At 40.2% G+C, this 21,256-nt stretch overlaps 3 protein-coding genes and 1 long non-coding RNA gene across 4 annotated transcripts; 2 read left to right on the forward strand and 2 right to left on the reverse strand.

Moving 5' to 3' along the window:
• Positions 1-533: 533 nt before the first annotated feature.
• Positions 534-7,095, reverse strand: LOC147175652 (uncharacterized). Its single transcript, XM_086073425.1, has 8 exons — positions 6,533-7,095; positions 6,311-6,429; positions 5,684-5,787; positions 5,433-5,607; positions 3,612-3,729; positions 3,442-3,527; positions 713-1,842; positions 534-644 (listed from the first exon to the last, which is right to left on the reverse strand). Exons 1-8 carry the CDS (start codon positions 6,926-6,928, stop codon positions 583-585), a joined length of 2,190 nt encoding a protein of 729 aa, XP_085929551.1. The 5' UTR covers positions 6,929-7,095; the 3' UTR covers positions 534-582.
• A 4,646-nt stretch (positions 7,096-11,741) lies between these two features.
• Positions 11,742-14,561, forward strand: LOC147175653 (zona pellucida sperm-binding protein 4-like). The gene is made up of 8 exons (XM_086073843.1): positions 11,742-11,937; positions 12,567-12,751; positions 12,824-12,921; positions 13,356-13,513; positions 13,590-13,782; positions 13,863-14,058; positions 14,284-14,359; positions 14,470-14,561. The coding sequence occupies exons 1-8, from the start codon at positions 11,916-11,918 to the stop codon at positions 14,559-14,561; spliced, it is 1,020 nt and encodes a 339-aa protein (XP_085929969.1). The 5' UTR covers positions 11,742-11,915.
• Positions 13,172-16,524, reverse strand: LOC147175654 (uncharacterized). The gene is made up of 3 exons (XR_015094603.1): positions 16,249-16,524; positions 14,844-14,912; positions 13,172-13,473 (listed from the first exon to the last, which is right to left on the reverse strand). It is a non-coding gene; the product is annotated as an uncharacterized LOC147175654 (long non-coding RNA).
• On the forward strand, positions 16,506-21,142 carry LOC147175655 (axonemal dynein light intermediate polypeptide 1-like). Its single transcript, XM_086073842.1, has 6 exons — positions 16,506-16,777; positions 17,501-17,637; positions 17,721-17,890; positions 18,090-18,268; positions 19,066-19,230; positions 19,320-21,142. Exons 1-6 carry the CDS (start codon positions 16,697-16,699, stop codon positions 19,350-19,352), a joined length of 765 nt encoding a protein of 254 aa, XP_085929968.1. The 5' UTR covers positions 16,506-16,696; the 3' UTR covers positions 19,353-21,142.
• The last annotated feature ends 114 nt before the right edge of the window (positions 21,143-21,256 follow it).

The raw sequence follows: 21,256 nt of genomic DNA on the forward strand, positions 1-21,256 counted from the left end.
ACTTGACAGATTGAACCAATTCCATTGCTGATCTGATCAATCCCTAAGTAGTAAGTACTCGATGTAAAGATTGGAACAATAATACCATTGATACTTTTTCTAAATTGTAATCGAAGGAGAGAATCTATTCCAGAACAAACTGCTGTTAAATAGGTGTGTTTTGCAGCTGATAGGATCCACACACAAAAAATATATTTGTTTTACTATGGTTTTGCAAAGCATCATTTGAACTTTATTTGCCATAATGTAAGCAGGTTACAGATTAAGAAACTGTGTTGGGTGATATTGTGCAGATCATGACACCGCAGCATTTCACACAATTGCAATTTTATTTCCATTCAAATCCCTGATTTGGGAATAAAAAAAATAGATATCATTACACAGTGGCAACGCAAAATATGTGACCATTTGTGTACACAAAGATTTGTCGCTTTCCGACACTTGTGTCAGTTTTTGAAGGTTATTTTTTGTTGTTTTTTAATGGCGGCGTTATGAAGGAGATTTGTTGTGAAGGGAATAACATCCAGTCAGCATTGATCCAATCACAATGTTTATTTCCATCGCCATGTTGAAATGTTGACTTTAAGCGAGTTTCTCTGCAATTTCGAAGGGACCCAGTGTGACAACACCTTTCCATTCATAAACTGAGAAAGAAAATAGAACAGGTCAATTACATATCAATATCAGACACAAGTTAAACTGAAATACGTACCTTGCTGTTGTTTAACTGAACGGCCCTTCCTTCCGCTCCAGGTAGTGGTGGTGGTGCTCCAAGTAGTGCCTCCTCCACTTCCTCCAGTGCCAGTAGGGGTCCAAGAAACGGTTTGTTTGCCTGTTTGGACGCCGCCACCAACTTTTTGAACAGGACTCGCTCCTCCTCCTGCTCCACCGCCACCACTACTGGTATGCCAGGTGGTTCCAGGGGTTCCTCCGCCAGAGGTCCAGGAAGTGCCGCCACCAGTGCCGCCACCAGTGCCTGTTTGGACGCCGCCACCAAATTTTTGAACGGCACTCGCTCCTCCTCCTGCTCCACCACCACTACTGGTATGCCAGGTGGTTCCAGGGGTTCCTCCGCCAGAGGTCCAGGAAGTGCCACCACCAGTGCCGCTGACAGTGCCGCCACCAGTGCCGCCACCAGTGCCGCCACCACCCCCTCCTCCCCCACCGTGTCTGTGCCAGGTGCTGCTTCCAGAGGTTCCTCCGCCAGTGGTCCAGGAAGTGCCGGTTCCTCCAGAGCCACTGGTTGTCCAGGAAGTTTGCTTTCCACCACCAGTGCCACCGCCTCCGCCACCAACTTTTTGAACGGAACTCGCTCCTCCTCCTGCTCCACCACCACTACTGGTATGCCAGGTGGTTCCAGGGGTTCCTCCGCCAGAGGTCCAGGAAGTGCCGCCACCAGTGCCGCCGCCAGTGCCACCACCAGTGCCGCCACCAGTGCCGCCGCCAGTGCCGCCACCAGTGCCGCCACCAGTGCCGCCGCCAGTGCCGCCGCCAGTGCCGCCGCCAGTGCCGCCGCCAGTGCCGCCGCCAGTGCCACCACCACCACCCCCTCCTCCCCCACCGTGGTTGTGCCAGGTGCTGCTTCCAGAGGTTCCTCCGCCAGTGGTCCAGGAAACACCAGTTTGCTTGCTGCCGCCACCACCACCACCAGTTTGAGAGCCACCTCCACCTCCACCTCCACTTCCACCTCCACCTCCACCTCCACCTCCGCCTCCACCTCCACCTCCGCCTCCGCCTCCACCACCAGTGTTCCATTTGCCGCCTACGCCTGTTTGGTACTGTCCACCACCAACGGCGTCACAGTTGGAGCATGTTGAATCCACGCCACTGGCCTCCCGCCAGCTGTAGCAGGACAAAAGCCGTCAGTGCCGCCTGTGCTCCAGTAGAGATGCAACTCAATAAATGAGAATAGTAACCCTTCAATTGAAACTCATGCATTCATTCACTCACAAACTGTGAAACATTTCATTATCTTGATAATTATAGCTTGCAGTTAACTAAAATGTGCAATTCGCCATCCCATGAAATGAAAATCTTACTGATAAACATCCACTATTCAATGAGTTAAGTTTACTGCCACCATACAGTACCCCTATCTCTTGTAGTTACAAAAACAAACAAAAAAAAAAAACAAGCAAGTTGGGTCATTTGTATCATTGGCAGAACTTACTGCTTTCCTGTTAGTCAGTACTTTGGCACCATGTTGTGGAATTGTAGAGAGTTCAAAACTTAAAGTTAAAAAGGACTGGGCCGGCCCGAGAATGGTTAAAATCCGGGTATAAAGTCTGTGTATGACGCCCATCAAAATGCATTGGGAGCGGAGGCGGGGAATGTCAACCCAAACTATTTTGCAAAAACCATGAATGAACATTTGATATGTGTTTGGCACAAAAACAAGGGGGGGGGGGGGTGTAAAGAAGGATACATGAGGGTTTTTTTGTTGTTGTAGAAATCAGGTCGGAATTGGCCTTCTGCTGAGTATTTGCATGTGTTCAATAACGGTTTCAGTTTCAGTTTTTGACTACTGAAATGAATACATTACAGTGTTCCCTCTCTATATCAGTTCACCTTTTGTGGCCTCGCTGTTTTGTGGATTTTTGTGTAGAATTTTGCATGATTATTTGTTAATTTATGAATTTATTTATTTACAGTAGTACATATACCATTTTTTTTTTTAAATCTATGAAGGATTGAACATTGAGGGTGTTTAATTAAGAGAGAAATGTGAGAAAATATTCATGCCTGTCTGAGAAAAGTATATAAAGTGTGATGAGGGGTTTTATAAGCCATCAAATATATTAAATGAATGTAAAAAATAACGCTGACTACTTTGCGCATTTCACCTATTGCAGGTATTTTTGGGAACGAGTCCCCAGCGATAAATGAGGGAACACTAACTATTTTGATCATGTGGCATTATGAAATACTTATTTCTCTTTACTAATACTCTTTTTTTAAATTTAACTAATATTTGCTATTATTTGTATAAATATCTGATGTTTAAATAATTTTAAATTCATATTTTTCATTATTTAAATTATTAGACATTTGAATTTATTCTTACATTTTTGCTTTGAAATATTTATTATTTATTGAAATTATAATTGATATCATTGACATATTTGTTAAATTGTTGAAATTAATAACAGGTAATTATTAAAATTATGAATTTACCTGATTATGCATATATATATATATATATATATATATATATATATATATACATATATAAATACACACACTGATTTAAAGGATACATCTTTAGATATTTGAAATGATTACTGAGTCTAATTATTTCAATTATTGAAATCTTTACTACATTGAAATAAAATTCTGCTACTACTACTAAATTATATTAACATTTCTACAATACCACTCGACTACATGTAATCTAATTTACAAAGAAGCCCCTGTGTGAGTGTGTCCTTTCTCATCACTCACCCGTTCATTGAGTAGGAGCAGGCTCTGTGGTTACCATCAATGTCGTGACCAATCGATGTGGCTCTCAAGTTGCAGGTAATGTAAAGCTGTTGGGAGAGTCAACAGAATGTTGTTTTTCCAGGAGTTTTGCTTTTAAAAAGCCAGTCGGGCTCTCTTTGGGAGGTGCTCACCATCCCGTTGTCAGCATTCTGGAACCTGAAGGCCTCAAACTGGAACTGGAGCATGCTCTCTGCTGTGCGTTGCATGAACCTGGAGTCTGCGCCTGTGATCCTCGCGTCAATTAAACACCTGCATGCAGGAGAAGTCGGGTCAAGTGGGTATCAGTCTCTGATTTCAAGCTTCACATAAAGTCCTTTATGATAAAATGTTCTTGAAATGAGATAGAGATGCGATAGTACCAATTTTTTTTTAAACATTCAATAAAATGAGATTTCATAAGACAAAAGACGCAAACATTTTCTTTGACTTAAAAATGTCACGTAGTACTTTTGTTTTTTAAATAATTTTGAAATATTGATTGAAGGGGCATAATGGCAAGTTAGATTAATTGTGATGTTTAAAGCTGCACAATGTAGAAATTTGCCGCAAAATACCTTTACAATAGCCTCTTTATTCGACCATATATATTATGACTCAAACACCTTCTAATTAGCAGATTAACATCTTAGCTGTTCACAATGGGTACTCCTGCAAGCCTCTGGCCAATAGTTTTCAAACTGGATTCAGGTTTGAATTTCCCGCCCTATGTCTGCAAATGTGACTTCATTGTGTACATTTCAGATTTTGGCCACGAAAAATTAATTTTCTGCGTTGAGCAGCTATAAACATTGTCTGACTTGAAAGTTCACAACATGAGTTTTTAAATAAGATAAATTGACAGAGTACACTGAAAAGAGGCACTGTGCTCGGGTGTAGGACTGATTAGCAATTCACTGACATTAAATTGCAGTGGGTGGTTGAAACATCCCTAAAATTTGATTATTTGAAAATATAGTAATTGCACATTGATTTAATATTTTGGTGTCAGGCTTTAAAGTGGTACGGTTAATAAATCTCTGATCTAAAATTTAACATTGTGCTATAAGTTTTAAATTAGATTATATTAGAAATGGTCTTTTGAAAAGCAGTACTGTTGTGTTTGTATTTCTACTTAAGATTCCATTGTGACTGAAACTTCTCAAATCCAGTAACTTTTCAATCTCCTTCAAATGTAATTGATTTAAAATCAGTAATAAAATCATTATTTTTGCCTTATAGTTTCAGACTCCAGTGATATGAGGAAAAAATATCTAACTTTAAACTTTGTGCTGCAAGTTTTTAAAATGAGACATCATATGAAAAGCTGCACTGTGCAGTGAGTGATTATTTCAGCGTGTGACTGCACTGTGGTCTGCATCATTCTCAATAGACTTTATACTGATCTGATCAGCCGGATCGGGGATCGGATGATAATTAGGATTTTTTTGCAAATCGGTGATCGACTGTAATGTCTTAATTTGCCCGATCGATCAATGACATCATTGATTGGCTCTACAAAATAAGACATTCATGTTATATTTAATGTTTATCAGTACTTTTTGACGATTTTTTTCCCATGCATTTCAATTGATGTCAATTTTACATGGGTTTTCACTATTCGCGGATGGCGGCGGTTGACTGTAGAGCACATCAAAAAACTATTTAAACAGATATATTGCTCTATATTCTGATTGAATCGTGATTGGTTATCACTTTTTTTTAAAATCCTAATTATCCGACTTGAAATTACACTTTGTAGAGTGACTTTTTAAAACGACATTATTTTAGCGACGGTAAAAGTCAAGTCAAGTTCATTTATATAGCCCTTAATCACACAAGAGTCTCAAAGGGCTTCACATGCCCACAGTTGACAAATATCGACATTCCCTAATTGAGAAAAAGCAGTACAGTTATTTGTTTTAGTGTGTGTTTCCATAGTGACGTGGTTACAAGCTGGGACTTTGGTTCCTCACCCCTGATCAAGGAAGGTATATCTGGGGCTGGAGTTCATATCGGGCGAGAGAGTAGCCGTGCAGCTTTCCACAAAAACACGTAGGGGCACGTGGTGGTACTGCCTGACGGAAGCCTCGATACGGATCATATCTCCCAGGTAGTATTGGTAGCGGGGCCTCTCGTACATCCAGTCGTCTGTGAGGAGAGATTGAATTCGGTCGACATTTTGAAAACCAACAGAGTAGACAAGGAAAACAGATGTTGTACTCACCGGTCCTTAGGGTCAGAGTGAAGTACAAAAACTCCTCGGCAACCCTGACCGCAGAGAACGGTATCCATTGTGGGTTGAGTGGGAGGCTGCTCACGTTTTGGTGCCTGAAGATTTAAAGGTGGTCAAAGCTGGGATGGGACTACGGGTTGTTGTTGTTGTTGTTGTTGTTTTTTTAAGATGACCAACTTTGGTGTTGCTTTGCTTTTTTTTTTTTGTTCTCTCTTTGGTAAAGGTGCTATTATTTGGTAGCTTGATTGTGCAAGAAATACTTTCAGGAAGATGTTGGAACACGACGTTACATTCTACTTTGTCAATAGGTGTGAATGTAAGTGTAAATGCTTGTTTGTCTATATGCGCTCTGTGACTGGCTGACGACCAGTTCTGGTTTACCACACCGCTCACCAAAAGTCAGCTGTGATAAACTCCAGCTCACCTGTGACTATGAACAGGATTACGTTATAGAAAATTAATATAAGAATGGATTTTCAGAAAAATACAAACAAAAAAAAAATTCAATTTTTGTGCATGTCCATATAAAAGGTGCAAATTCTATACTTCATTATTCACTTTCAATTAAATTCCCCTTGTGAACAATGCATGTATTTTCATAAGAAAATAATGAGTCACCTTGGGTAGTGACATTCCACAATGACAGCAGCCTCGTTGGTCCTCACAACTGGTGAGCCGCCCAGAAGTGTGGGGTTATAGTTGAGAGTGAAGGTGTAGATGAGGGCTTCATCTGTCGTCTGCAAAAGGGAAATGAATAAAAGTCATCAAATGTAGGCTGATGCATTTAAAAAAAGGACGAAAATTCGATATTATTATCATTAATAGCGCACCGTGGCTTACCCGCAACATGCTGCCGCACTCTTGCAGCTCGGACTCGTATATCAGCACATTTGCTTGACTGTCCTCACCCACTGCACCACAGGGACCCAGTGTGAGGTCGGAGGGCTTGATGAACTGGCCTACTCCAAAGAAGTCCATCTGGACCTCCACGCGTGCTTGCCTCTCCCCGCATTCCACGGAGACGGTTGCTGCGGGGACGGGGTGCCTCAGTTCAAAATCAGGCACATGCTCAATGGCGGTTGTGGGCCCTTCAGGGTAGGTCCATTGGAGCGGCTTCTCAAGTACATGCTTAGCCTGCTGCTGATCATAGGGCAGCTGAACTCCGGGCTTCTGTTGTCCGGAGCAGAGGCTGCCCAACAGGGCCAGTGCCACGAGGCACACAGCGGTGTGCTTCATTCTCGGGGACTCACAACAACCAGTGACCCCCACAAGATGCTGTAAGAACGGGAGGCGTGCTTGCCTACTTTTATAAGCAGGCCTTATGGTTGCCTCCCCTCCCACCCTTTGCTCCCAAGACAGCTGATAAGACAAAGTGTCAACCAATCCAGTTGAGTTGACCGCAGTTGTGTCGCGCTGTGTTTTGACTGTGATGCTGATCTCCACTCAGCTTTAAATTGAAATTGTGCCATCCAGTTGCATAACAAGATCGCGATCTATATTGTGCCAAGTTCAACACAAGCCACAGCGTGACCAATGATTAAACCAGAACCCAAAGTAATATTATGCCACACGGGTGGTCCTAATAGAACAGCATTGTTCGAAAATCATAGTGTATACTTCTACAAGGGTAATGTGCAAATATGCAAAAATGCTCGTCTACCCAAATAATAGTTTCCATTTTTCTGTGTGGCGGTCGTGGCTCAGGGTGTGGAGATGGTCGTTCAGTAACCAGAAGTTCGGCTGTTCGATCCCCGCTCTCCCCAAGTCATGTGCCGTTATGTCCTTTCACACACATTGCCTCCAGTGCCACTCACACTGGTGTATGGAAAGTGTGAATGTTCGGTGGTGGTCGCTTGGCGCACACTGGCTTCCGTCAGCCTGCCCCGGGGCAGCTGTGGCTACTTAAGTAGCTTACTGCCACCACAGTGTGATTATGAGTGCAAGAATAATGTATCCATTCCATTGTAGAGTGTTTCAGAGTGTCTAGAAAAGCGCTATATAAAAATCTGATGCATTATTTTCAATTCTAAAATAATAAATTACGTGATTATTTCTTGATTTAGACATCAAATTACCGGTAGTTACATTTGTGCATTCCTGAATCAAGGAAAAAAGTTGTGCATAAGTTTACACACCATGTAAAATGTATTCTGAGTGATCGGTCAAAGCACATTTAATTGTTCATGGGAAATTCTAATTAAACTATCAGAAATTTCAACATTGACAAAACCATTAAACAAAAAGAAATAACGGAAATAATGAGATGCTCTCCATATTTTGCCCCTAAAAATGGTATGCAAGCTGATGAGCGCATCTGTAGTGTTAGTGGTTGAACTTTATGCTTGATTCATTTCTGGCTTGAATTTGAGTATTAAATAAAACCCCAAAATCAATTTTTAAAGTACTCATTCCTGTTTAAAATGGTCAAATGTTGAAAGGTCATTGATATTTGCATTAAGGCATAGGTGTCAAGCTCCGGTCCTCGAGGGCCGTAGTCCTGCAGGTTTTGGAGGTTTCCCTCTTCCAACACAAGCTGATTCCAATCAGCAGGATCGTTATCAGGCTTATGCAAAACTTGCTGATGAGCTGATCATATATCAGCTGTGTTGGAGAAGGGAAACATCCAAAAACTGCAGGACTCCGGCCCTCGAGGACCGGAGTTTGACACCTATGCATTAAGCCACTTGGCAAGGCTCAATGTACAAATGATGACAAGTGGTGTAGTGAATTTGCTCTGTACCAAGTCAACCCAAAAAAATTCTTTCAAGTAATATGTTCTATGCAGCCCCACTATTCTAAACACAGCATTCTCATTAATATTGCGTTTGTGGAATATCAGTTATGCAGCAAAATCCAACCGTTTTTATCCATCTCATGGGGGCGGCCATTTTGCCACTTGCTGTCAGTGTCGACTGAAAATGACATCACATTTATTCAGGGCTCAGGTAACGACCAATCAAGGCTCAGCTTAAGAAAAACAGGTGAGCCATGATTGCTTAGCCCTAATACAATGTTCAGTCAACATCAAGTAGCAAAATGGCTGAGATGGATAAAAACAGGTGCAGATCTTGCTGCTTAACTCATAATCCACAAACAAAATAATCAGAATGCTGTGTTTAGACTAGTAGGGGAACATACAACATATTATTGTAAACAAAATTTGGGGGTTGACGTCCCCTTTAAACATGATCACGCAAAAACGGGCAATGGCAATCATGCGTTTTCTCCCAGCCAATCAACAGAGATAATGCTAGAATGAATGAAAACCAATTAAAGAAATGTAGAAGTGTACTTGTCTATACAGTATTTATTATAAACATGAGTGAGGATAATGATTCATAATTTTGAAAATGTCACACCTGTACCCCAATTGATAAAGGAAGATACAATTGTGTATGTGTTTTAATAATCAGAATCGTACTGAAAAGATGGCGGTCACCAAAAAGGTTATGTTGACAGTGGGTTAGGGTCACCTGCCCTCCACAGAACATGTCACACACTGCCTTCTGCCAAAGTACATTTGTGCCAATCGATGGTGGACCCCAGCACTATATCCAACCCATGAAAGTTGCAAAATAAGAACATCCAAACAGCTTCCCATATCGTCAGTTTTACATAAAAAGGGAACACCGTAACAGCAAGACATCAAGCACACTCACTGTTCACTCTCAGTTTTAGTTTTCAAAGAGATGTTCTGCACTATAAGAAATAATGAGGAATACTATTTTGTGCAACTCTTGATCAGTGTGTTTGGAACTATATTTGTTTATGAATATGACAATAACGAGAAAAACATTTAAAGTCTGCCATGAGTTCAGATTTGGTAATTTTCACTAGGAATTTGATTTACTCCCTCATATCAAAAACAAGTATGGTAGGTTGGCTAGAGACTAATTGTACATCTGTGTGATTGTCAGAGCAAATCCTTGTTTTTAAGTCGGCTGATATTGACTGCGGACGAGTCCAGTCCACATGAAGTCATCTGGGATAGGCTCCAGCTCACCCACAGCCACAATGCTACAGACACCGGCTGGGTGGATGGATTGATTGCAGTTAGCTGAATTGCATAACCACGGGATGATGTTTTGACAATGAATATCAAGTGGCCAAACAATACAACCCCAACCTCCCAAAAACCCAACACCATCCATTTAAAGGTGAACCGTGTGGAAATTCCAGTAAAGTTGTGATTAGATTCAGCGACATTGTGCTCTTCATTTCCATCGATGGCAAAATGTGCTTGAAGATAAGAGTGTGTGTTTATTTTGTCAAAACTCGGTGAACACAGATAGCGTGACCCGAGCAGTCGCCGGTCATCCAGACCCGTTGAAGGTTTTTATTATGTCATTGCTAAAAACAAGTTAGCATTGTATTCATATGTGGCACGCAGCGGTTGTCCAGGGATTGATGCCAAGTGTAAACTATTCATGTCTTAAGAAACTTTAGACTCTCATTTTTGCTTCACAGGATCCCCAACAGGGTTCGACATTAGCAGTGCCCCGATGGCCCGTGGCCACCACGTGACTGTGTCGGAGGCCAGCTGAAGTTAACGAATGATGGACCGTTACATTGTAAACTTCTAGGGCAGGGGTGAGCAAACTCAGACCTCGAGGGCCGGAGTCCTGCAAGTTTTGGATGTTTCCCTTCTCAAACACAGCTGATATATGATCAGCTCATCAGCAAGCTCTGATTAAGCTTGATAACGAACCTGTTGATTGGAATTAGCTTGTGTTGGAAGAGGGAAACCTCACAAATCATGCAGGACTCTGGCCCTCGAGGGCCCAGTTTGCTCACCCCTGTTCTAGGGCCAGCTTATTAACTAGATAATTTGACATTTTACCTACCATTACGCTTTCTATTAACAGCTGCAGTACCTAAATAATTAATGGTTGAGATATGAGCAAAATATAGATTACATTGTATACGTCAGTTGAAAGGTGCGCAGAGCTTAGCATTTAGCTTTGTTGCGTTCCAATCACGGCAGATAATCGCCGCAAATAGTTTTAAATTGGGCGGGGGTCACTGCGTAGCAGACATTGCATTTGATGATCTGTGCAGAATTCTCAGCAATTAGTCTTGGATTTGTTTTTATTTGCTTTATTAACAGTTTTGTAGTTAGCACACAATGCTAAAGTATGCATTCAACTTCTGTGGCTTTCTTCTTTGGCTGTCTTGGAGTACGTTATTATATGGGTGAGACCCAGTGTGCCACCCAGTGTTCAGACGGAAACTCCGGTTAAATGGGAAATACAGTACTCCTAAATGTACTTGACACACTGTTGTATTAAATTTAATTATTTGCGCTTGCCTTGGACTGAAAATAACTTTTACAACCACACATTTTGAATGTGACTTTTTATGGCCACTAGATATTTTTATTTTATTTTATTTACGTATTTAGTTTTTTAAATTCATTTTATTGTGTATTCTACAGGGTGTCCATATAGTCTAGACACAGGTGAAAATAAAACTGGCCCTTAAAATTTGATAAATAAATATGATGAAATCAACACTTTTAATAGATAAAATGCAATGTTTTAGTTATGTTTATTTATTATGAATTACTTTATCTTTTATTATGAATAATTACAGTATTTATTCTCTTGTGTTACTTATTATTACAGCTATCTTGTTTTTTGTTTTGCCAAGTGGCACCGTGCTTGCGGTGATGAAGAGTCGAGTTCTGGTGATGTGCTGTGTTTTCGTCATCCTCAAAAACAGAATGTTTGTTCAATCATTGACATTGTATCATCAAAGAGAGAAAGCAATTTTCAACACTCAAAATTGGCGAATATTTTAAAATAATTTAAAAATAAATTTAAAAAAACACCATGACGGACTAATAGTATAGATTTTTGAATGTTTTTTTTGTTTGACCAAATTCTGACCCAGCGATATACAGGGCCAGTGCTGGTTCTGGCACTGGGAGTGCCACCACAATGTACTATCATGTCAGCATGACCCACACCTTATAAAATCACCCAGCGTGTGTGTGTACTGCAACATTAAGGCGATGAGGTTGATCGGTCTCCTCGCGCTCGGCCTGCTGCTGAGTTGTGTAGCCGGTGCTCAAAAGTCCACCAACCAGTGGCGTCAGCAAACCACCAAGCCCAGGGACACAGACCTATCTTGCGAGGTGGGGGCACACCAAAAGATACGGTGTGGCCTTCCCGACATCTCGGCTTCTGAGTGTCAAACAATCAACTGCTGCTATGATGGCAATATGTGCTACTATGGCAAACATGGTAGGTCAAATCTATTTTATTTGGACTGCTGTTCCCTCGCTAAATCTGGCTTCATTGCTCCCACTCCAATGCAAATTTTTCAAGTGATCGCTTTGTATATGAGTTTTTACCATTTGGTGTACAACCGTATTTCCGTGGCTCGTTATTCGAAAATGTACCCATTTACAAATTTCATTGAGAAAACCATCCTTGCTATTTGTTGTTTTTGTGCTTAGGCCAAAACAATAAAAGCATTGATTTGGCGCCACCTGGTGGTATCTTGGTGTCGAGGAAGCTAATTAAGTTAGCAGAGACATGTTGATTAAGACAAAGCGTATATTTGGACATGCTTTTCCCGTATCTTGTGGCAACTGCAATGGTGTCTTGATATATGAGTGGTACTGTAATGCATTTTGCATGTGGCTAAGGACAGCCACATTCAATTAGTCTTATTAAACACTGGGAGGACAGTGCAACACGATAAACGCGCACATGCAGGAGCTGCCGTTAGCCACAGCTCACGCCCAGAAACTCACACGTATGTAATGCAACTTTTCATCTTTGCAGGTTGATCTAGAATGTATCTCTGCGTCAAAATGTGTTGTCTCTACTTCTGCTTCTTCTATGTTCTCATTTGGTGTTGTGCTCAGTGACTCTCCAGTGTACCAAGGATGGGCAGATGATACTGGTGATCAGCAGAGACGCCACCTTACCCCGTGTCAACTTGGAATCCCTTTCATTCATCTCCAATGAGCCCGGGTGCGGCCCGGTTGACAGCACGTCGGCCTTTTCCATCTACCAGTTTTACGTCACGGCGTGTGGCACTGTCAGCACGGTGAGACCAGTCCTACTTAAAAGTGCGCTCTACTCCAGCAAAATAGAGTGTAATACTTCAAGCTTCCTGTAGGAGGAGCCTGGTGCTGTAATCTACGAGAACGCCATGTCTGCCTCTTATGAAGCCTCTGTTGGACCCTATGGAGCGATTTCCAGGGACAGCCGATTTGAGTATGTGATTCTCTTTTTCCTATGCAATCACAGGGCACTAGTCAAGGGACAATTATTGGACTATATTTGTAGATCATCTACAGGGAGAACTGGCTATTTTTGAGGGGACATTAAAAAAAAAAAATATATATATATATATATATATATATATATATATTGGACTTCAATTTCAAATTCTAATTCAAATACTGTAGTACAATTCAGATTTAGGTTTTCACGATTCAAATTAATACAAATTCCATGTTTGAATTAAAATTTTGTTTTTCAATGTAATTATTCAAGTTTAGAGATTATATTTCAAATATAAATGACAGTTTCTGGTGACACATATTTAAACATATAAAGTAACCTACTGCCTATTGTTTATAAACATTTTGAAAAGCTGTATTGGATGTAATTTGACTCGGTGTACCTAATGTTGTGGTTCCTCTCAGGCTGGCCGTTAAGTGCAGATACGCCGGCACATCCGTTGAAGCAACTGCCATCCAGGTGCACCAGGTTCCCGTACCCCTTCCAGTCGCAGCTTTGGGGCCCTTGAACGTGGAGCTCAGACTGGGCAGAGGCAGACACACAGTCAAGGGTTATTTGAACGGTGGGTAAAGAACTTTGTGATGTTGGCCATCGGAAGTCACTTTGAATTCACCATTCTATAAACGCTGTCTGTACAGAGGAAGTGGTCTTCGACCACTTCTACGCCGATAGTGACTATCCGGTCACAAAGGAGCTCAGGGAGCCCGTGTACGTCGAGGTCCAAATCTTGGGGAGGATTGACCCCAACCTGGTCTTGACCCTCAAGCGATGCTGGGCCACTGGTGATTCCTACCCTCACAGCATGCCTCAGTGGGACTTGCTGGTTCATGGGTAAGAGTAAGTGCCACTCCTTTAATCAGCATTTTTAAGTGTTTAAAACTGGACATCTAATCCCACTTCCTTAATCTCAGGTGCCCATATGCAGACGACCGCTACAAGACGACCCTGGTACAGGTCGACTCCTCGTCGCTCCTTGAGTTCCCTAGCCACCATCGTCGCTTTTTCTTCAAGATGTTCACTTTTGTATCCACCACGACATCCCATACTGGCAAGGGAGGAGCTGGAAAGGGAGGAGCGGTTCCAGAGGGCACTCCTCTCATGCAAAAGGTATATGCCAAATACTGTATGCAGTATAACCCATATGTTTTTTTCTAAACAATGCTATCTACGAGTTTGCAGTTTTAACACGGCAAGATCTGAATGAAGCCTCACTTCATAACTACCGCTCAAGTCTCTGACCAAACAAACGTGCATGAAACTTACACAATACGCTGTTTTAAAGAAATGTGTCTAAATATTGAATGAATAGTTTCTTATTTTATGTTTCCCTAGGTGTATATCCATTGTGAGACAACAGTGTGTACGCCCCATCAAGGAAACGACTGTGAGCCTCATTGCTACAGAGGGAGTAAGTAGTCATACACTCTCTCTCTCTCTCACTCTCAGTCTCTCTCTCTCTCTCTCTCTATTTGACCTCATGACTGCTGTTGACATCCTACATCTTATTTTCCTGCACAGAGAGGGACCTTGGGAGTACCAAACTAACAACCACAGATTCTGACAGCGCTTTGGTTAGCAGTTTGGAGATTCAGTTTATTGATCCAAACTAAAAGCGTGGAATTTCATCACCTGGGATTTACAAGAAATACATGCTATTAATACAATGAAATGTTGGTGTGGAAATAAACACTGAAGTTGCTGTAGGTGTTGTATGAGTCATATGTCATTTATTTCCCAATTACAGTACATATAAGATGTTAAAGTTTCATCGGGACACCCTCGAAGGATCAAAACGTCACAATTTAATGCAACAAAAAAGCTATAATCTTATTTTGAAAAGTGTTTTATACCAATTACTTCCTAACAAAATAAAAAAAATAAAAAATCCATACCTCCATGGTTTTTTTTAGCACTGCAAAAGCTTTCCAACGTAGTTTACTTTGCAGGAGGGCACAAGACCACTGTAGAAGAAATGTCATCATTAGTTGTTTTTTCAGTAAGACACATTACAGGAGTTGCCATTTCATACAACAAATATAAATACATTTTTATTACATTGAGCTGTTTAAAATAAAATGTTGCTGTTTTTTCATTTTGCCACTTTTATGGTGCCAATTAGCATTGATTGTAGTAGTAATAATAAGACATATTGTACAACATTACTTGTCATCCATCCACCAACATAGGTGTGTATTCAGTTTGATTGAACAACCTGAATAGCGATCGAACCGCTGCATTCCATGTTTTACTGTGTTTGCATTATGTTCTTAACAAACGACCATTAAAACAACAAAAGAGGAGCAAATTATTCTTTCAAACACTGTTAGAATCTTGAATTAGTTCCTCCTGTGATTCTGCCAAATGTGATGTGAACTGACCAAGTCACACAACAGACCTGCTACTGGCCTGGTTCCTTGTACTTCAATTGGCATGATGGCTCAAATATTGTATTGGAAGTGCATCCGACATTAAGAAATCATTCCTTTACATTAAAACACATGCACCATAATTATCAGCACTCCTGATGTTAATAATTTGTACAACACCTTTTTTTCCCAACAAAACAGCAACTAATCTTCTCCTTTATTGCTTCAAAAAATGGGATAATACAATACAGAAACAGGGATCTTTGACCATTCTTTTTTCATAATTTCAAAATCATCCAGCAACCTTGGTTCTCTCTTCTGCACTCTGATCTGTAGCTCACTCCACATGTTTTCAATGGGATTATGGTTTGGTCACTGAGAAGGTAATGGGAGGAGCTTGATTCTGTGTCTGGTGAACCATTTCTACAGTTTACAGTATGAGAATGACTCTGTCATTAAAAAAAAGAAAAAGAAGAAGACGAAGAATTTATTTGAAGGCTTTTATATATCTTAACCAGGGGTGCCAATAATTATGTAGGATATTGTATGTATTTCAACAAATTATGGTGTTTTTTTCATTCTCACCTCTTAATTCTTTCTTTTTTTTTTGTCATGCATATAAATACTGTAATTTAACTTTTCAATTAACATTGTTTTTAAATGAACATCTTTATTCAATGTTATGTTTGTGTTTAGCCAACCTTACAATAATACCACCGGTTTCAAATAGGATAAAGATTGAGAACGTTATGAAAAGGTTGAACTGTAATAAAAAAAAATGTTTAACGTTTTTACGACTCATATTCATAACTCCCTAAATCATTATTACATGAAAAAAATACACTTAGATCACTGAGAATGTATTTAAAAGATTTGTCAGACAATGTTGGTCTGGTGTGCATCAATAATGTTTAAAATATTACACACATACCTGCATAAACAGACTCGATCGGACAGATCAGCTACTTTAGCTAACATGACGTATGTTATGCTATACTATGACAGAAACAAAGTGACTTGCTAAATGCTTAGCCACCTTTCACGACTTCATTTCCAGACCTTTCTCCAAAGTTCTATATCAAATATTGATATTATATTTTGGCATTCAATTAAATGTTGGCTGGTCGCGTTGGATGACGTCTAGCGTCTCAGACGATTAGTGATGACGTCGGATTATGTCACCCTCGTAGAGAAAAAAAATTCAAACACCCTCGAATTTGATGACAAGGGTGACGCATTCAAACGCGGGCGAAGTGTCAAAATTAGACAGCTGATTGGACAGTTTTGTCTTCGGTTACGTATGCATTCATGAAGCCAACCAGGGGTCTAGGATTTCCGCTGTAGATGTGTTATTTATTTTTTTATTTTTTTAAGGCAACATGTTTGAACCCCCCGAGACTCTGCTGAAATATGAGACCCCGATTTTAATCAGTAAAACCACAGATAAAAAGTGTACGAAGGTGAGTGACGACTGACGACATTTGTTCACGCCAACACTGAGTAAATCAGTGGTGGGAAAAGTACTCGCACTATGCACTTCTGTTGAAGTTCAGATCCTTGTAATTTTTTAAGGGAGTGGGGGCATAAGTAGAGGTGTAATTTTTTTAAATATATTTTTAAGTACAGACTCAGACATGTACGAGTATGAAAGTAAAAACTTGTTTTTAACTGTTGTTAATTATATATAAGTTTTGAAATCTTGACACAATGGGGAAAACTGCATAGCCTCCAAAATAGTTTCCCTCTCTTTATTCGTGCTCTTACTGAGAATGAGGAGGGGGGGGGGGGGGGGGCACCTGATGAATAATCACATTTCAGATGACTCATGTATGTTCTGCCAAGCAATAAACAGCAGTAAAATATATACATATTAAGAAAAGTCCACAAAGATGGCTGTTACCTGTCATATTGCTAATGAAAAGTAAAATATGTATTCTACTAGATAAAAAAACAAACAGGCTATTTCAAATGTTTTAAATTTTATTTGTATTGAATTTTGTAATTCATTTGCATACCACTTTAGGGAGCTTTTGTACTTCACTTTGAGAATCACTGAGCACCTGTTACAATGGATGATTGTTATTTAAAAACCTCACTTTCAACATGACAATAAAAAAGTCAAGAGAACACACAATGAAATACAAATCAATCAGGCAGTATAATATAATGCTATTTATTTCCAGGGGGGCCGTCCTTTTAAAGTCAGCAACCAACCACATGCCGACTCCCCGGTGCCCCCACCTCCTAAAGCCAAATCTTCTGCAGCAGAAGCCCCGAGGCAGCAAAATGATGACATACTCAACCTCATCTTTCCACCCAGGTGCTGTGTACTCCCCTGCTTTCCACATCATGTCCCTCGACTAATTCAACACTCATTTATCTTTCACTCTCTTGTCATGCCAGGGAATGGATAGAAGGAAACCAGCTGTGGGTGCAGCAAGTGTCCAGTGCGCCATGCACGCGAGCAGACGTGGTAAACCTCGAGGAGCACCTGGACAGGAAGCTGCAGCAAAGACGGGCCATAGAGACGGGAATATGCCCTGTCAGAAGAGAGCTTTATACCCAGTGCTTTGGTATGGAGGCCAGGCTACGCAAGATGTAATACGTTAAGGTGTACAGTAAATACTTAAACATATAAACTCACTTTCAAAATGATCTTTGCTGTTTAGAAATGGGAGACTATTGTAAATAGATAAATGGAAGGTAAATGTTTGTGAATTGTATCAATCTGACCGAAGGGCTGCATCATAATTGCAGCTGCTCTCTGTGCAGATGAGCTGATCAGGCAGGTGACCATTAACTGCGCCGAGCGGGGTCACTTGCTGTTGCGGGTCCGAGATGAGATCCAGATGACCGTCGCTGCTTACCAGACCTTTTATGAGAGCAGTGTGGTTTTTGGCATGAGGAAAGCTCTGCAAGCTGAGCAGGACAAGGTCGACATGGAGAAAAAAGTAAGGCCCATTTCTTCTTCCAGGTTATTATCTTTACTTTGGTTGAGCATGTTGGTGGATTTGATAAATCAGAGTACAACTAAGAACTAGTCGAAGACTGTGACTTCAAGCTGGTCAGTCCATCTCAAAGTACTGATTGGGCAACGTCGCTGGGCATCACCATGAAGGAGGAGGAGGCTGTTTTACATATAAAATCAAGGAGAACAGTGACCCAATTGGAGCAACGTTTGTTTACACATTGAATATGTTTTAATAATAATGAGAAAAAGGCCCGTTCGGAACCACAGGCATTTCTGACAAATGAAAATAGCTTGAAAAGGGCCTTCTGGCTGTTTCCAAACCAAATTATTTTTACTAACGTGATAAAAGGACATAAAATATATATATTTTTAAAATGTTTAAATTATGGCATGGAATTTCATCAAACAGAAATGGCATTGTTAAGATGAAAGCCCTTACACCCAATAAACACCTTGCACTTGTTGTGGTTGACTAAAACAGTTTTCTGATGCAAGATGAATAAAATCTCAGCAGCATTTTTCAATTGATCCCCCTATGACGTAGCCCACCTTTCGCCGAGTGCTTCCACAGTGCTTTTATGACGCAAAGCCTCGCAAAAATACAAGTACACTGAATGAGAGGGACTGTCTCCATTCACTCCAATTGACGGACATAAACGTGCTTCACTGCTTCAGTCAATGCTCAGTCCGTGTACTTTTTTAAGACTTCGCGCCATTGTGCACTTGCCAAAAGGTGGGCGTCATCATCGTTTTCATGTTGACTATTGTCCTTCATAGATTGCCACGCTGGAGCATCAGAAAGAGGAGCTTCAGAAAGAGTTTCGTGATGAAAAGGCCAAATGCGATGCCATCGAAAAGACCGAAGAAGAAAAACACGAAGTTCAGGAAAAGAAGTACACGGAGCAGATTCAGTTCCTCAAGAGAACGAATCAGCAGCTTAAGGTGATGACGCATTTCAGTGGGGTTCATATCGATGGTGCGAAATCAAACAGTATTAACCTGTTTTGCCTTTGTCATTTTGTCCCATTTAGGCTCAGTTGGAGGGGGTTGTGACACCAAAGTAACTTCACAGTAGCCATTTCACTATGGAGCGTGTCACTGAACAATGTCTTTTTTTCCCTTTTTTTTTTTAAAAGAATGAATGTAACTTTGGGTTACAATTGGATATTATATGTCTTTTTTTAAGAATGGATGAGAGTGGGTAATTATTAACTCATTCACTGCTATTGATGGCTATAGACTATTTTTATTAGTTTACATTTTTTTTCCACTTTTGTTAACGAGAGTGAAAATCTAGAAAACATTTTTTTGTACATTTAGAACAGATGTAAAATTTGTGAGTTAACTATTGAAGTCATGCAATTGATTAAAAAAAATTATTATTATCGCCTGATGCGATTTTTAAAAAGAAAAGAAAATTTAAAAAATTGGGGGCTTCAGGCGATTAAATTTTTTTATCGTAATTAATCGCATGACTTCACAAGTTAACGCATGATTAATCACAAATGTTATATCTGTTTTAAATGTAAAATAAAAATAATTCTAGGTTTTCATTCTCTTGTTAACAAAAGTGGGACAAAAATGTTAAACTAAAAGAAATAGAAGGATTTTTTTACGCCTATAGCCGTCAATGGCAGTGAATGAGTTAAGGCCCTGGTTTATTGTTCTTCCAATGAATTAATCGCCTTTTCATTGTGTCTGGAAAATCTCAAATTGGTGCATGTGTGTGTACCTGGTGTAAATATATGTATTTTAGGGCTCTCCAACACATACCCCCAAAACTCACTCAGTAGCGGCCTTTTTGAAAGGTAATAAAAATGTGCCCACAACTCTTCCTCCATTTATGACATGAAATTTGGTGGATATGTGTATCAGAAGAGGATGCACGAAAAATTCTCAAGGACACCACACCTGAAAACGAGCAGTAAGTCAGCCATTTTGGTTTGAACCAGCTATTTTGGGGCAAATTGTTGCCCAAATATTCCCCAATCAGAAGCAGTTGTACTAGACAGATGGTAATGTTATCTTGCCAAGCTCTTTTACCTAGGCCACCAAATATGGGCGTCATCAAAGTTTGATGAAGATTTTGACAATTGTACAAAGCAAAACGAAATACTGTAAATGAGTCCCCAACACCAGTTATAGCAATGGACATTTTGAGGGCCCATCATTGTGTACTGCTTTAATGTACCTGTAAAAATACCAGAGGCCCCTAAAATGAATTTTAAATGATTATTGATATACATTAATGTGTGACCATTTGTTTTGTATTTGAGTGCAACAAGGCAACACGAGTCAGCCACAAAGAAGTTGTGTGTTGTACACAACACGGTGTAATTGTACAATTATTTCAAAGTTGTGGATCACGTTCAGGTCAATTTCATGGTAAGATTTTTTAGTTGTGTATCGAAAACAAAAGGTTCAGGCAGAGAATGTATGTCAAAACACACCCATAAAAACACCTGTCACTGATGGTTGTGTTAGTCACGCTAATATATATTAAACTTGTCACTTGTCACTCAGCTAAGCTACAAGGAAACATATTTCGACAAAGCAGCGAAACTGGATTTTAGATTTATTTTTAATGCAATACCTGTTGATTATTAAAAATAAAAATCAGGTATGGCCGCCTCCAGAAACTCTTCACTGCTTTTGCCTGATGACCCAGAGGTGTCAGCCTTGACTCGGTTGTCCATCACCAACGAAGCTGGTTCAATCGCACAAAATGCAGGTGACAAAGTTTTGTCTCTTTAACTAATGTAAAATATTTGAACGTTCAGAAGTGTCAATTGAAGAGATGATAATGGGAAACTGCTTCCAAGTGAGAAAGAATCTTGGCAGTAGGTTTGTCATTTGTGTTTGTTTTACCAGTAGCTGAATGTGTGTCGTAATAGCATGTTTATGTTCGATTTATTTTGGTCTTATGTTTTTATTTTTTTCAATAAACCATAACTAGTTTGTGTGTAAA

Source organism: Leptonotus elevatus, chromosome 4 (assembly GCF_054856555.1).
Source record: "Leptonotus elevatus isolate MCC_2025b chromosome 4, RoL_Lele_1.0, whole genome shotgun sequence".
In the NCBI taxonomy this organism is placed as follows: domain Eukaryota; kingdom Metazoa; phylum Chordata; class Actinopteri; order Syngnathiformes; family Syngnathidae; genus Leptonotus; species Leptonotus elevatus.

Excerpts from the sequence above, each read along its gene's own strand:
- LOC147175652 (XM_086073425.1), bottom strand. The coding sequence starts at position 6,928 with ATGAAGCACACCGCTGTGTGCCTCGTGGCACTGGCCCTGTTGGGCAGC. Across the intron at positions 3,528-3,611 it reads AGAATGCTGACAACGGGATG|CTTTACATTACCTGCAACTT; the intron begins GTGAGCACCTCC and ends CTCTCCCAACAG. Across the intron at positions 1,843-3,441 it reads TGCTCCTACTCAATGAACGG|CTGGCGGGAGGCCAGTGGCG; the intron begins GTGAGTGATGAG and ends GTCCTGCTACAG.
- LOC147175655 (XM_086073842.1), top strand. The coding sequence starts at position 16,697 with ATGTTTGAACCCCCCGAGACTCTGCTGAAATATGAGACCCCGATTTTA. Across the intron at positions 17,891-18,089 it reads GCTTTATACCCAGTGCTTTG|ATGAGCTGATCAGGCAGGTG; the intron begins GTATGGAGGCCA and ends CTCTCTGTGCAG. Across the intron at positions 18,269-19,065 it reads AGGTCGACATGGAGAAAAAA|ATTGCCACGCTGGAGCATCA; the intron begins GTAAGGCCCATT and ends TGTCCTTCATAG.
- LOC147175653 (XM_086073843.1), top strand. The coding sequence starts at position 11,916 with ATGTGCTACTATGGCAAACATG. Across the intron at positions 12,922-13,355 it reads TCCAGGGACAGCCGATTTGA|GCTGGCCGTTAAGTGCAGAT; the intron begins GTATGTGATTCT and ends GGTTCCTCTCAG. Across the intron at positions 13,514-13,589 it reads AGTCAAGGGTTATTTGAACG|AGGAAGTGGTCTTCGACCAC; the intron begins GTGGGTAAAGAA and ends CTGTCTGTACAG.